Source organism: Chaetodon trifascialis, chromosome 8, assembly GCF_039877785.1.
Source record: "Chaetodon trifascialis isolate fChaTrf1 chromosome 8, fChaTrf1.hap1, whole genome shotgun sequence".
NCBI classification, from domain to species: Eukaryota; Metazoa; Chordata; class Actinopteri; order Chaetodontiformes; family Chaetodontidae; genus Chaetodon; species Chaetodon trifascialis.
In genome coordinates this window covers 13,081,836-13,097,018 of record NC_092063.1, presented here as the reverse complement: position 1 = coordinate 13,097,018, position 15,183 = coordinate 13,081,836, and the positions used below count along the sequence as shown (strand labels likewise).

The 15,183-nt window shown below is 42.3% G+C and overlaps 1 protein-coding gene across 1 annotated transcript in view; it reads right to left on the bottom strand.

Annotated features, from left to right (window-relative positions):
* LOC139335393 (chemokine-like protein TAFA-2) overlaps window positions 1-15,183 on the bottom strand; it is a 72,810-nt gene that overhangs the window by 28,502 nt on the left and 29,125 nt on the right. Inside the window, exon 2 of the mRNA XM_070968984.1 lies at window positions 8,817-8,917. Within this exon, the coding sequence (XP_070825085.1) occupies window positions 8,817-8,916 (100 nt within the window). The 5' untranslated portion in view covers window position 8,917. The remainder of the gene's footprint in view (window positions 1-8,816; window positions 8,918-15,183) is intronic.

The following is a 15,183-nucleotide window of genomic DNA, read 5'->3' as shown; positions in this document are numbered from 1 at the left end:
GTTTAATAGCTGTGAAATAAAGTAAAAGTTAGGAAGAGGAGGAAAGAGAGAAAATGAAACAGAGGGCAAAAGAGAGGAATAGAGTGGTGCTGGAGCAGCGAAGGAGAGGGAGGGAGACTTGAAAACTCAAAGACCAAAGATACACAGATTTAATGGAAAGTGAATTTCTTTATGACTTCTAAAAACTGCAATCAAGGCTAATTAGTCATTACTGTTTTAAACACGTCTCCCTGTAGTTCTCTTGCCAGAATGCTAATCCACAGGGCTGTCGTTACCGTCCTAGTTCCACATAGTGGCTTAACCAAAGGCCGAGTCAATACAGGCTTTAGTTTTGCTTAAGAAACCCTACAGATGTATCAGGCTGGGTCTATGCGGGGTTGGCTGGTGAGCTAACAGGTAACGATTAGCGCTAATGAATGCAATGAGAGGGCCCCGATGAGGTAATCTCACCGTGCAGCCACAGGAATCTTTCCATTTACACCAATTAGTGCAGACACATAGGCAGGCGGTGGCCACAGCAGCCAGACACGCACTGTAAACGCTTTTATTGTTAACTCTGAGGGTTAAACTTTGTGTGTGGGCGTGCGGCATGAATCCCTTCCTCTGCATTGTCCTCGGGATCTTCTCTCAGGCTCTCTGTTGTTGTGTTTGTCAATAAAATGTTGGAGTGGCCTGTTTGTGAGTGGGATTTTTTTCTGTACTATTTGACCTATTGGTAACTTTACAGAAATACCTTCTCTCAGGAGTTTGATAGAGCAGTGCGCAAGGACGTCTTTAGGTTACTGTGGATCGCAGTATGTTTCACATTTTTTCCACAGGAGCATTTCATTTGACTTTTTTTAGCCATGCTATTTGCTTGACTCTCGGGATGGCAGTGTCTGTCTGTCAGCCTCGTGGTCCGATGGTCGGTATGCACTGTAGACCAGACTGAAATATCTCAACTTAAGTGATTCCTTGACTTTTCCTCTAGTGCCACCATTAGTTTGACATTTTCGTTCTATAATAAAATGTCTCAACAACTATTAAATGGATTGAAGTGAAGTCTGGTTCAGGCATTCATGTTCCCCTCAGGATGAATTGTAATAAATTGATCCCTTGACTTTTGTTCCAGCCAACCAGAGAAGTTTCCACTTATGCTATGAAATATTTCAACATATCTCACTATGAAATAAGATTCAGGTTCCCAGATGATGAATTCTCCTAACTTTGTTGATCCTCTCACTTTTCTTACTCTGCCGTCATCAGTTCAAAATACTTTGCCTTAATGACGTGCAAAACTAATGACTGTCCCTTCAGCCTCAGCCGTACAATTAGGGACGCATGTTGTTTGATTTTTGCCAATATCCGATATGCTGATATTGTCAAACTCATTTTGGCCAGTTGCCAATGCCGATGTCGATATGTGCATAGATTTTTTTCCCACCAAACTGCAAAGTACACTTGTTGTGATGGCCCAATTGCAGATATAAAATACAGTGCTTTTCAAAGTGAACATATTCACTGGGAAAAGTAAAACTGCTGCTGACAGGGTTTTTCTTTTTTGCTTGTGACTGTTGGTTCTTCATGAATTTGTGATGAGGATGACGACGAGCAGCTCAATTTTTAGTATTGAAGCAATACGATTTGGCTCGTCCTCACATTAGTGATGCTGAGCAATCACTGCAAGTAGCAACTTTGCTTTGGATGCTTCAGACAAACCTTGTGACCACAGACATACTCGGGTCACATGCACGGAATTAAAGTGTGATCTTATTGGCAGAAATGCTCATTTTCAAACTTGGCCATGCTGATGGCGTGCTGATACTGTTGTGCATGCCTAAGAAACATTATACCAACTAAACTTCTGATGCTGTTGATCATTGTCTTTAATAAAAAAAAAGAAACAGGGATTCCTTAACAATGAGAAATTTCACATTACTTAAATTTATAGACTTGAACCTCTGTATCATCAAGAACCACTGCCCTAAAATAGTGACACGCGCACATGAATAGCAAACGCAGAAGACACATTTACATAGTCAGATATATTCAAAGCACATGGCTGGTCCTTAGTAACCCAATCACACCCTCACAGTCCGCTTTTGTTTATCTGTCGACCTGGTTCTTCAGGCATAGGCCATGAATCACTCTGCCTCCCAGCAGAGTGCATCTCGCTGTCTGGCATCACCTTTCTACTTTCACAGATATTCATTTTCTGCACTTGGTGGAAAATAACAGCTATAAACACACTTCCCCCCCTGGTGGAAAAGCCATTTTTGTTGCTTTGTGACCCTCTTGTTCAATATTTCAGCAAACAGTCAGTCCACTTGACAGACATTAGAAAATGTATTTCTCATCTCCACATCCCTTGAATATGCGATGGAATCATGTCTGAGTAGGAATAAACGCAGAAGATTATCTTGTGATAGACTACAAAAGGCCAGAGTGCCTGGAGCCAGTTATCAGATACACTCCTGGCACCTTAATAACTAAATACATCATGGTTAAAACAACACTTGCGTTACCAAGGACACGCTGATTGGCGAAGGTTAGAATATGTAAATTTTGTTCCTTGGAATTTGTCAACACCAATTGAAGTGGAGCGAGGGAGAAAAGAAGGGAGAGAGAGCCAGGGGCTATGTAACAGCCATAATGATGAACAAATGGACGCGTCAAAATTAACAGGTATCTTGGTTGCTCTAAGGCAAAGGGACAAAGATCATGACGTCCTCAGTGGAAACCAGTATGGCAAAATGTAATTATGATTTCATAATGTGAAACATTTCACTAAAGGCAAAGGTAATTTTTAAGTATGCTGGACTACAAAGGTGTTTGAATTACCTGAAAATGTACCTGTTCCCAAGTTCTCAATGAAGGCAATTTCTGTCCAGATTGTTTATATGAACTGCTTTATTGTGTGTCTGGCCATCACTGATGTTTATATTGTCACAAGGCAGCAAAACCTCAGTTTTGATGATTAGTAAATTAATATTGTTTTTTTCAATCAAGAATCAATGATTTCCCATATTCACGACCTCATGAAGGGCTTCGCAGATTTGACTGAACGCGTTTGAGATGAAATAGTGTGCAGAACCAACATGCACAGACACTGAGCCTTTTCACACGCGTACACACACACACACACACACACACACACACACACACACAGCGACATGTCTGCCGCCATTCAAATGTCACAGCCTGAACTGGCAAAACGCTGAACTTCCCAAAAGAACAGAACAGTTCAAACTGTCTGCAGTAAAAGAAGGAAACACCTCCTGCTCAGTACCACAAAAGCAAAAGAACATAGTACAATAATGGCGCCGTTGTATCTCACCCCTATCATCAGACAAGAACACTAATATTCTGCAAACCGCCTGTTTATCTTTGACGTTTTTTTACATCCTGTGCCAAAGCTTTCATGATTGTCGCTTTCTTCAGTATTGTGAAACAACATCAGTTTACTTTTGATAAAAAGGTGAACATTAATTACAGAAATGCAGTCTCATAGTGGGACATGCTTACGTGCATATCCACCACCTTGATTTCTGCACCCTTATTTCCACCTCACTGCATAAAGGGCACACTACTTCCTGCATTAGAAGAAGAAGAAGAAGACATCCCTTTATTAGTCTTCTCCACTTTTAACCCATCCCGGCAAGTCCTTCTTCCGCGGCAGACCAAGAGCGGTGGGCTGTCAGCCGACGGGACCCAGTTTCCTTTGTCACCATTGGTTCTTGCATGTTTTTAGTGGGTGTTTTTTTTATGGAGGATACCCCAGGTGAACATGCAAACTCCACACAGAAATGCCCCTTTTTCCTCAAGCAGCAGGCACTGAGGGCATGGCACCCACAGCGCCCCAGGTTGGAATCAAACCCGGAACCTTCTAGCTGTGAGGTGACAGTGTTACCACTGGTCCACCGTGCCATCATTAACCACCATTAACAGTAAACACTGCATTCAAAGGAAATCGTGATGTGCAATATGAAGACAGTTATTATTATTATTATTGTTCTCCCTGTAATTAGTTGACTTCATAGATTTGACCTCTCTTTCTCTCTCTCTCTTACATAAAATAACATAAACACACTCTCTCCATGTCTTGACCAGTGAATCACAAGTGTTTGGGAACGCTGAAATATTTGTCAGCATGAAAAATTTCACATTTCTAATTTTCAGCTTGAATTTTTCACGGGCCATATGGAGCTGTGTTGTAGACCAAGCGTGGAGTGCAGCTTTACTGTGGAGCAGCGTCTAAGGAGGGCAGACAGCCTGTCTCTGCACATCACATTAGAGAGCCTCTTTGAGTGTGCGTGCATGTAGGTGTGTGCGCATGTGTTTGTGTGTCTTTCCGTGTGCATTTACTGCATGCCTGACTTAATGCACATGTCCCTATGTGCTTGTGTGTGAGTGGTTCAGCACATGTGTCTCAGCATCCCGATACTTTGTCTTTGTCCTTACGTCTCTGTTTCCCCTTCCTAGCGGACAGAGAGCCTTTCAGAGTAAGTTAAATTCTTAGTAGCCTCTAATCAGTGGCGATGTATGGAGATTGCAGCCTATAGACAGAATCAATGACTTGACAGTGTGTGGTGAAGTGATCAGCATAATCACTGTTCCGCTTTACTTCAAAATCCAAGCCAAGCCATTTCTCCAAGGCTATTGGCAAAGCCACTGAGACATTTAACCACGGCCGAGACTTCGTCTTCAAATAAGATCTCTTCATTGCAGGAGATCTGTAGTCCACTAAGAGCATTAGAGCTCTGTGGTCTGAGTATAAAGCTTGTAACTTTCACTCAGTTCTGTAGCGATGTGTATAATAAAGCATGTGAATAAGAGAAAAAGACAGGAGGATGGATGGTTTAACAGATGGAGAGGCACCGATGGAAAAAAAAGAAGCATCTTTTTCTGTTCTGGCCTAAGAGATACAAATCTGGAGAATAAAAGGTGAGCAGAAGCCAGGCGGTCACGCATACACATCCATATACACACATATAAACATGCATGCTGAGACTTCCTTTGCCACCTTCCTGCCTCTTCCACTTTCCTCCTGAGGTTTCCACAGCCTGTGTCTTGTCAGCACATGCGTCTTGAGCTGGTGGCAAGAACGCGGATGCACACATACTCCCACATACATACACATTAGGGCCATGTAATTTGACCTAAAAAGAAAATCTTGATTTTTTGGGGGGGAATTCATGATTTTAATTTACCTCCCTGCAAAATGTGAGCTAAAGCTGAAACATAATTGAAACATATTTTTTTAGGAATGCGTATGCAACACAGTCAAGCAAATATAGGCTTGCACACTTGCAGGATCAAAAAAATACAGGTTAGCTCATGCAGCTTTGGACTGCCAGTACCAGATGCTTTACTAAGATGAGCGTGGATGTTCACTTTAATTATCCGTGTCAGCACAAGCTGAGCATAAAAGTCCATGCGCTAATTCATTTGTTCCTGCTGTTTGTGTTTCTTGGGCTGGCTGGCTGGCTAGCGTTAGTGAAAATCAAACCCGCACACTGTTCTGTCTACTCCCATGGCTTCACCTACTTTAACAACAGATAACACCTGGTCAACAGACACAAACCGAGCTCAGACCTGTGTCTGTTTTCAGTCTATTCCTGTCATTGATTCAACTGTTAAATTTGCTGCAAAGACGGCCTGAGATAACTAGACACCTGCAGTTCTGACAGTCCCATAAACTGCAGCAGGTGCACATTTACTAAAACTACTATCTCGCAGTTTGCTAACATAGCCCACTATCATCTATTATTACTTTTTGACTAAAAGCAATTAATTTGATATGTTGCTACAAATAGGAGAGGGGGATGCTATTCGCAGCAACTATCATGCAGAAGGGTAACATGATGACCTCAGCCCAACAGTATTACAATCAAATTTTCATACATGCAAGCATATATGCATGTGTGCCTGTGTGTCTCTAAAATGTGTGTTCTCATGAGAAAAAGACAGTGTGTGTGTGTGTATAATGTATGTGTGAGAGCGTCAACCTTGAAGTGACCTAAGGGATTGTATTCAGTAATTATCTGATTACTCGTCTGTTTTTCCCCACTCAGACAACCTGCAACTGGATAACGGTGTAACTCCCTGATTACAACTTACTCCACAATCAATCACCCATTAACGGGAGCACACAGACAGTACACATGCCCACACACACACACTCGTACGACTGTCAAGCTGCAACACTAACACCACCATTACTGCCACTTTTTTTCAGGGGATAGTATAATACAATAACCATGACAGTGTTCAGCAACACAAAGCGGCAACCACTAAACTGTGTGTTTTCAGTGTTTCCGTTGGATTGCGCAGACCTCAGCACTTCACTGAAAGCCCAATGATGCTCGACAACAAGAGAGCATCTAGATCCTTTTATCGTGTCTTTTCACCATCCTTCCATTTATGAAAATGTTCGCCCTTGCCTTGTCGAGAATGGCTGGCATCCAGAGAAGAGGGGAGTCAACCTTACACACAAACAGAAACAATATAAGCACACACACAATACCATGGTTATAGGAGCTCGCTTTCCAGCAAGGACATACACACACATACTGAACAGACACTTAAACTTACACAAAGAGCCATATAGTTTCCAATAAGTGATAATATAATGAGAAATTTTCAATTATGACACAGACGGCCAAAGGACAAGTGTACTATAAAGAGCTGCGCTCCTTTTAAAGAATTAGGAAAAATACTGAGACTCATCAGTCATTTTCCCTTTCAGTCATCCGCCATGTCAAGAACATACAAGGCAGATGTTTGGGCATATAGTACGTTAACTTGAGGATATGTGAATATCTTCAGCATCAGTGATGTTAGACACGCAGTAACAACAATGACAAACAAAGACAACCAGTTCAGATGAAGGCCAGCTGTTGCACTCCACTTTATCACGGCATGAAAGCCAAAGGCAGTGCTCGGCATTTTCAAGCCATCACACCCTATCATATGTAGTCAAACCCAAGACAAAATCCACTATCCATCACTGCTTGGTTTTATCCTTGGGTGATTTTGTCATCGTCAATGACTTATTTTGGTCAGATATGTTTTTTAAGATGTTAGTCACATCCTTGATTTGGGCTGATTTTTGCTCCGCAAGTCTGGAGGAGCAGGCTTGAAATAAAATTCACTGTCTTAATGATCATGTCCGTGATACTGGCGCCAGCCTTTCAAACTTGGTGTGACGCCTTGCAACCCCTGGAGCACCAAAGATCTGCATCTTTATTGACGCCACTGAAGTGCAGACTTGAAGGACCGCAGGTGCCTTTTGGGGTCCATGTAGTCATTATTATTAATTATTTTAGTATAACATAATCACACCTCTGCTGGCACCCTGTCCCACAATAGATTCAATCCTCCAATCCTTCAAGACTCCATTCCTCAAACACCAACCTCCTGTTCCCACCATCCAGGACCATGTAGCAGACTGTAGGGTGACAGGACGCTCTCCAGAGCCACCCCCTGCCTCTGGGAAGCCAATCTCATACATTCAAGAACTTTTTGTGACTGTCAGTCTGAAATATCTATTTGATGGATTGCCATGAAAATCTGTGCAGACCAGAGGATGACCTGTAATCACCTTTACGACCCCTTAACTTTCCATCTCTCTAATCTATCTAATAATTTCACTCATGGCCAAGTACCATAAACTAATGGAAAGCCACTTTATTAGGTACACCTGTAAAACAGCCCTGCTGTGACATCTATCTTCACAAAGCTTATAATGTTGAGTTTTTATTGTTTGTTGTTGAGCTCATAGTTAAAGGTGTTGTTGTACTGGACTATGTTATATTAAGTGTCCTCCCTACTTACATACATTAAGTGGAGTATTGTAAACACCTCTGAATACATACACTAACACCAACTGAACTAGTACAACTAATAAAGTAGATGCTGAGTGTTAAGTTTCATGAAGCAAGCATTTTTTCTAAGTTTGTTGTACTGGATAATATTGGATGAAACTATTTCAGTCAGTAAAATGATCACTGAGTTTTACCTTTCTGACGCCATTTAACAAAATCTAAACCCTGAAAGTTTACAGATACGCAGATGTGTTCATATTCATATTTCCACCCCAAGAGTGTCTGTAAGTGAACAGCGTGCCCTCAGGAATAATAAAGTTCTCACTCGTATAGAGGTGCAGTAGTAGTAGGTGCAATGTGCTCTCTATTAAAGCTTTTTTTTTCCTAGAGGAAGGTAATTTTTCCATGTCACACACTGCTGATCATTGTGAACCACAGAGGCGAAGATACCTAACCTGCACATGAGAAATGAACTGGAAAGTAGTAAGAGGCCTCAGGGCTCAATCATGCTGGTGACTCAGCCACTTGGCCCACATGGGAGGAGTATCACGCATCCAGGGATTTCTAATCCATAAGGCTCACTGCTCGCCGTCTGTGCTGTAACCTACAGGCATTTTTGAGAGTCGCCCCACTGATGGGACTGCAAAGACGTGAAAGCCCCTGAACTGAGCAGACCTTTCTTGTTGGATTACTTGTGTTCCCTTTCCTTTTATTAAAGAACTTTTTGTGTGTTCTTCTTGGCATCCAGCCTCTGTGGTCTTGTATTTCATTGTGAATCCGACCTCTGCATTCCCTCGGGTAGCACGCGGCCTATTCACTCCAACTTTACAACATGTGAAAAGAAATTGGCTGCAGAGGTTGCCTGCAGTGGTAATCCGTGATAGATCCAATCCGGTAAATTTCTTACACAGACACTGACCATGTGACAGGGATATGAACATCCACACACACACACACACACACACACACACACACACACACACACACACACACACATATACAGTTACCCACCTGTGTGACTCCTGTGTGCATGTGTGAGGGAGGCCAGACAGAGGGACAGCAGCAGACTCCACAGACCTACTCCACAAATGCAAGGACCCCGTTCCCGCATTCTGCCATAAAGAGACAAAAGCACATATACACCATTAGGAAATGCACACAAACAAAATGAATAGAATATACTGTATACTCTTCTTTCAGCTGTTGTAAAAGCAAATATATCCCCCCTTACTGCCTCTTTAGCCATTCTAGCAGCAGATTGCTCCTTTTTTTAAGGCATAATACCTGCAAAACTAATGAAATTCCCATCAGTTCATGCCAAACCTATATGATCGACATGGTAAAGATTATATATGCTTCACATCAGCATGTTAGCATGATCATTGTGAGCGTGTTAGCATTCAGCCAGCAGCCTCACAGAGCTGCTAGCATGGCCGTTGACCCTTAGTCCTGTTAAAACAAACTTTCCAAGATAAATGTAAAGCACATAGACACAACCGACTTCCGCTGACAACCTACAGGAGCTCTTTGTCTTGCCAAAGAAAACAATATTTACACAGGGAAAATTATTGTTGACCGCAAAAACACTCAAACAGAAAGGGAGAGGGTGAGTGACATAGAAGAGGGGGAGAGATGAGGAGAGAGAAACAAAGGGATGAAAGACAGAAGTTTGGAGACTATCAAACTTGTAGATTTGGAAAGTCTCCCTCTGCTTTATTCTTATCTTGGCAGCCAACAGGAAAACTATGTAAAAAACAGTGATGAGCCAACTTCTGTTAATACAACGCTGATTCAGTCTTGTGTATGTGTTTGTAAATGTGGACGGTTGCAAATAGATGGCATCTGTTGCTGCTGAGTGAAGAGCCTAGTAATCCAAACTAAAGCAGTTCAGAGCTTTTACAGCCTACTCAGGTCGGACAAATGTCACAACTCACAGGCAAGGCGATAAAACTTCTGAAAAAGCAATAATGGAAACTCTCTAATAAAAACAAAAGTAACAAATAAAAATTGTTGAATAGAAGAACTGTGTTTTGTTTATCAGCAATATATTTTTAATAATGGTATTTATTTTTTATGATATTACTCTGAGCAGGATGCACACAACAATGAATAAACACTGCAAAACACAAAATCTGTGTGTGTGTGTGTGTGTGTGTGTGTGTCTGTCTGTCTGTCTGTCTGTCTGTCTGTCTGTCTGTCTGTCTGTCTGTCTGTCTGTGTCCCTGTCTGCCCAAATGCTAACAGGTGTTTACATTGAAGTGGTGATCAGGGATGCATATGATTAAAGTACTCCATATTCTGAGCACTGAGCAGCAAGGAAACTTCCACAACAGACAAACAAACTCTCTTTCTCCACCAGGGAAACTGTGTTTTGTAAGTAGGCCTGTATACGTGTGTCAGTGTGTGAGCAAATAACTGCAGGAGGCAAGCAAAACAAAAGCACGTCTAAGACTTAAGACACAACGTGACGAGAAACTTCAACCCATTTTGCCTTGAACCCACCACATTGATATAAAAACACTTAAACCCAACTCAGTACTACTGCTCTCGTTTGCACACTTTGGATGTCTTTGCAACTTTAAACTCTCCACACCGACAAGAGTTGGTTTTGGTCTTTCTTTCTTGTATTTCTCGGCAGGGGAGCCTTTACTCAGATTGGAGTGAACATGGTGTTGCATTGTCCTTTGGTTCGTCTTTTTGGTCTGAAGTGCAGCTGCTTTCTCTCTGGACAAAGGGAAAGAACTATCATCAGAGCCTGGGACCATAGTCACATAGTCATATCATATCTGTATATCTACATCTATAATTTACAAACTCAAACAGTGGATTTAGTGTTAAGCCACTCTTTCGATACTTTTCATGGAAGTTGATTTACTTTTCTAGTAAACCAGTAAACGTGTAGTACAGAAAAAATAAAAGAATCCAGTGAAATACTTTTTGAGTGGATGTGTGATGATGTATGTAAAACAAACCAAACTTTCCAGGTTTGTGTGAGAGTCTGTGCAGATTAACTCAGTGCAGATGAGATTATACAGTACTCACACACACCTGGTTGGTTATGTCTGTGCTGATGTGTTTATTTGTGCACGCATATTCGGGGGCATGTTTGTGAACTCTTTGCCATGAGGAGGTGTGTGTGTGTGTGTGTGTGTGTGTGTGTGTGTGTGTGTGTGTGTGTGTGTGTGTGTGTGTGTGTGTGTGTGTGTGTGTGTGTGTGTGTGTGTCTGTGTGTGTTAAGCCCTGGCTTGAGTTCTGAGCTGGGTGTGTGAGTCATCTGGCTATGCAGCCAGGCATTTCTAGAGCTGGGAGAAGCTGCAAAGCCAGACAGGCTGAGCCAAGGCTTTCTCTGGTTAGAGGGCTTCATGCACACGTGTGCACACACCCACGCACACACACGTGCGCACACACACACAATCATACACATATACGATTTATTGTCGCTTTTCGTCTTTTCTCCCATTCATCTCTTCGTGTCTCCTTTAGACTACCTCCCTCCCTCCTCCACTTACTCCCTTCCTCCTGTCCACACCTATGTTCTGCTTGTAGTAAATAATTAGGAAACAACAGCAGAGATGCTGCCCGCTTCCTCTCCAGCTCATTTAGACACACAGCAGTGTTTGTGATGATGCAGTGCCACTTCATTTTGGCTGGTTGTTTGGTCTGTCTGCCGCAGAATGAGTGGGTGTGTAATATAGAAATGGATTCAGAACGAAGCACGAAAAGAGAGAGAGAGCGAGAGAAAGGGGGAGGGGGAAGTGTGTGTGCATGTGTGTGTGCGTGTGTCTGACTGCTCAGGAACACAGGGCTCTGATCAATAGCCTCTAAACTGCTCTAAACTCAGCAGCCGATCATGACTCATGTGCACACACACACGGACAAACTCACTCATACATGCCCACAAACAGCAGCTGCTTTTGTACATAGCATGGTTTAAGTCAAGGGATTCGTGAATTTTCTGATTGTGTGCTAAGTGATCGAAACAATTGTGTTTACACTTCTTTACATCTGCATATTGATCCCGTGCATGTGTGTTGAGAAAATGTTTCCAGCAGCCCCTTCAGGTACTGCAGATGTCTGATAGAAATTCCTAAACTCCCCAGATCATATCTGCCAGTATGAATAGCGGGAAGAAAGCAGCATTGGATCCTCTAACCCTGGATGATGTAGCTTTCATTAACCAAACACAGAGGAGCAAAATAGAAAGGAAGAGCGAGAGGAGAAAGAGATAGAGTTGGAGAAGGAGTGGAGGTCTCAGATGAGTTTTGCAGTCTGTTCCATCCCTTTAATTAGTCCCATTGGAATGCCCTCGCCGCTCCACGCTGCTGATCAGCTTCCCCTCTATATCTCCAGTCTGTGTTTGTGTGCGTGTGCACGTGGGCGTGTGTGTTTGTATGCATCTTAGCTAAAGCCGGACAGACATCTCACGGGCATATGAGCTCTGGTTGATCTCCCAACGGTGGAGGAGAAAAATGTAGTGGAAATACATTAATATTCAAGGAGTTTTCATTCCCTGAGACATCCGCCATTTGGAAAATTGGATGCCTGTACTCTCTACATCAGTTACTGCGGCAATTAACATGAAACAATTTTGCTATCAGAAGATATACCATAGCGGTGCTACTTTCATCCTTATCCTGAAAACCTAACTGGCAGTTTTAAATATTGAGAATAGTTTTAATCTGTGTCTGCGCCACGACAGTATGCACCTTGTTTGGGGTACTTGCACGCTTTCCCAGTTTGGTTCAGTTCAATCAAACTCTGTTGCATTTGCCAGTTTAGTGTGGTTTGTTTGGGCTGGTGTGAAAGCTGTTCATTGATCTCTGGTGTGGACCAAACATCCAGACTGATGCTTTGAAAGCAAACCTGAGGTGTGTTTATGGTCTGAGGCAGCAACGCCAGCACAGAGTGTTTGGAAAGTGTTATTTGGACATGATGCCAAAAACTAAACTGCTGTTCAGTCCATCAGCTGATTGTGATCTGTAACCAATCTTAAAAGACCTGTATAAGCGATATACAGTATACTGTATATTTAAACAGCTGGCAATTGTAACAGATATCCGTGTCAGCTTGTGAATGACAGGATTTTCCCTGATCCATCAGTCAGTCAGAATCAGTGTGAACAGCAGTGTGTTGATCTTGTGTCACCTGCTGTACCTACTGTGGCACCTCAAGTCTACAAAAAATATGTGCTGTAGAGATCTTACAGTAATATCCCTCCATTAGATTATGTACTTTTGTCATTAGTTGCCAAAACTGTCCAAACAATGAGTTACTTGAACATGAACTGGACCAAGACTTTTTGCTCTGATCCAGACCAAATGTACTGAGCTGCAGATGTGCAAGCACCCTAAAATGTTCCCAGTGCTGTATTGTGTCATGTTGTAATTTTGTGATTAAATATGAGAAAAGACTTCTGCACCAATTAGCAGTGAAATCTGTGATTCCCTATAAGCTTGTTTGTGTATGTGTCTCTGTCTTTGTGCATGAGGTGTATGTGTCTCCTCCCTCACGAGAAGTTAACTAGCCCTCGTATGACTATGGATTGGGAACAATAGATAGGGATCTCATTCATTCATCCTGGGAATTTAACAGAGAGATGACAATCGCAGTCTCCTGTGGAGAGGTACCATGCCTAAGGTCGTCAGGATACTCACAGTAGCTTGCTGTGCTGTTCAAAGTCGCGGTATCAAAAGAGAATGGAAGATATTGTCTGATATTGTCAAGGGGCAGCAAAGAGGAGCCGAAAGGACAGAGATGATAGAAAGCAAAGATGAAAGGTAAGGAGACGAGTGCATAGAAGCGAGCTAAAGAGCAAAAGTGAATGGCACAAGGATGAAGGAGAGGGAAGAAATCCCATTTACACCTGTTATTAAAATGTTATCTGTATCCAGACACATTGTCTGGAAAAGGAAAAACACTGTAATGCGAGGTGTAAATGAGTCGTGACTGGAATGTGATCAGATTGGATCTGTAGGTAATCTGCATTGTGTTCAGATCTTAGTTAGGCGTAAACAATCCACACAACGTGCCGCATCCATAGGCTACACAGTCACAGAGTAGTCTACACGCCTGTGCTCCAACACGCCAGCACAAACTGGCACAGTATATTTGAACGCCTGGGAATGCCCGTCCAACAATTTCTTATTTCCTGATAATAAAGGGAAAATGAGCACATTTTTTTAAACATTTACAACAGCTTGAAATATATTTGGAAAATATGTAGGCCTGCAACTTTCTTAAAGCATACTCCAGGTTAGCACAGCAAGCAGCAGACGGCGACAGAGCAAAAGAGAGGGAGAGAGAGAAAGCGTATTGTAAGTACTGAACACATTCAGTAGGTCTGAATGAATGAGTGATCTTTGACTTTTCACATTATTTTCCCCCACTGCTTCTTTCCGTTTTGCTCATCTAACTCGGCCAATTAAAGGTTTGTTTTGACTAACCCAGAGTTGGTGAACGTTGAAACGGTGGAAAGTTTCATTTTGTTTCTGTTGACTTTGAATTGTGCGCTCTGTTGATAAATTGACTATTTCTGTAAATGGAGTTTGGTGGCTTTGCCGAGGAGATAGCAGCTGTTTCTGGCTGAACAAAAAGGTCTGTTTTTGTAGAAATTCTTTCCATAATAGAATAGAATACCAATCTGAGCATGTCTCTGGCAAAAAACAAGCACCTATAGTGGTTTTGCCCGTTTTGCGGCTGCCTGCTGCAGCGCTCTCGCTCAGTAGTGGAGCAATTTGAAAAATTAACCGTAGATTCTTAGTCTTGTTAATATGCTGATGCACCAGTGTCTTAACTGCACCTAACTCGTCTCTGCTCACCCACTTATTCTTTGCAAGGTCGCAGGTGACGACACCTTATTCAGCTCAGACAAACACTTAGCACACACACAGAGCACATACATAACCTATGTTTCTAAGGCCAAAGCCTTGGATAATTTGAATACTCGAAAGAATGTGAGCCATGTAAGGTTGCAGGTGTACTTAATTTCTACAGTGGCACAATAAATGAGTTGTGGCTAATTAATCACACAGCAGAAGATGAAAGTGGAACGGATGGAAGGCAATAGTGTGATGATTTGTCAGAGGAAGTCTGTGTATTCTTGTGACTTAATTGAAGGGTTTTTTTGTAGCTGGACTTTGGACTGTGACTCTCCAAACCTAATTGCAACTTCGGGAGATTTCAGCTTGATTAGGCTTCCCTGATCCTGCCAGGAGCATGTGTGTGTGTCCATGAGTGTGTGTTTCGTGTATGTTTCATTAATAAAAGTTTGGCCTTTGTGGAGAAATTCACTGCATGTGACCTGTGGAGAAAGCCTGCAGGTTCAAATTAAGCCTCCAATTTAACAGGCATTGTGGAAACTCAACGGTGTGTGCGTGTG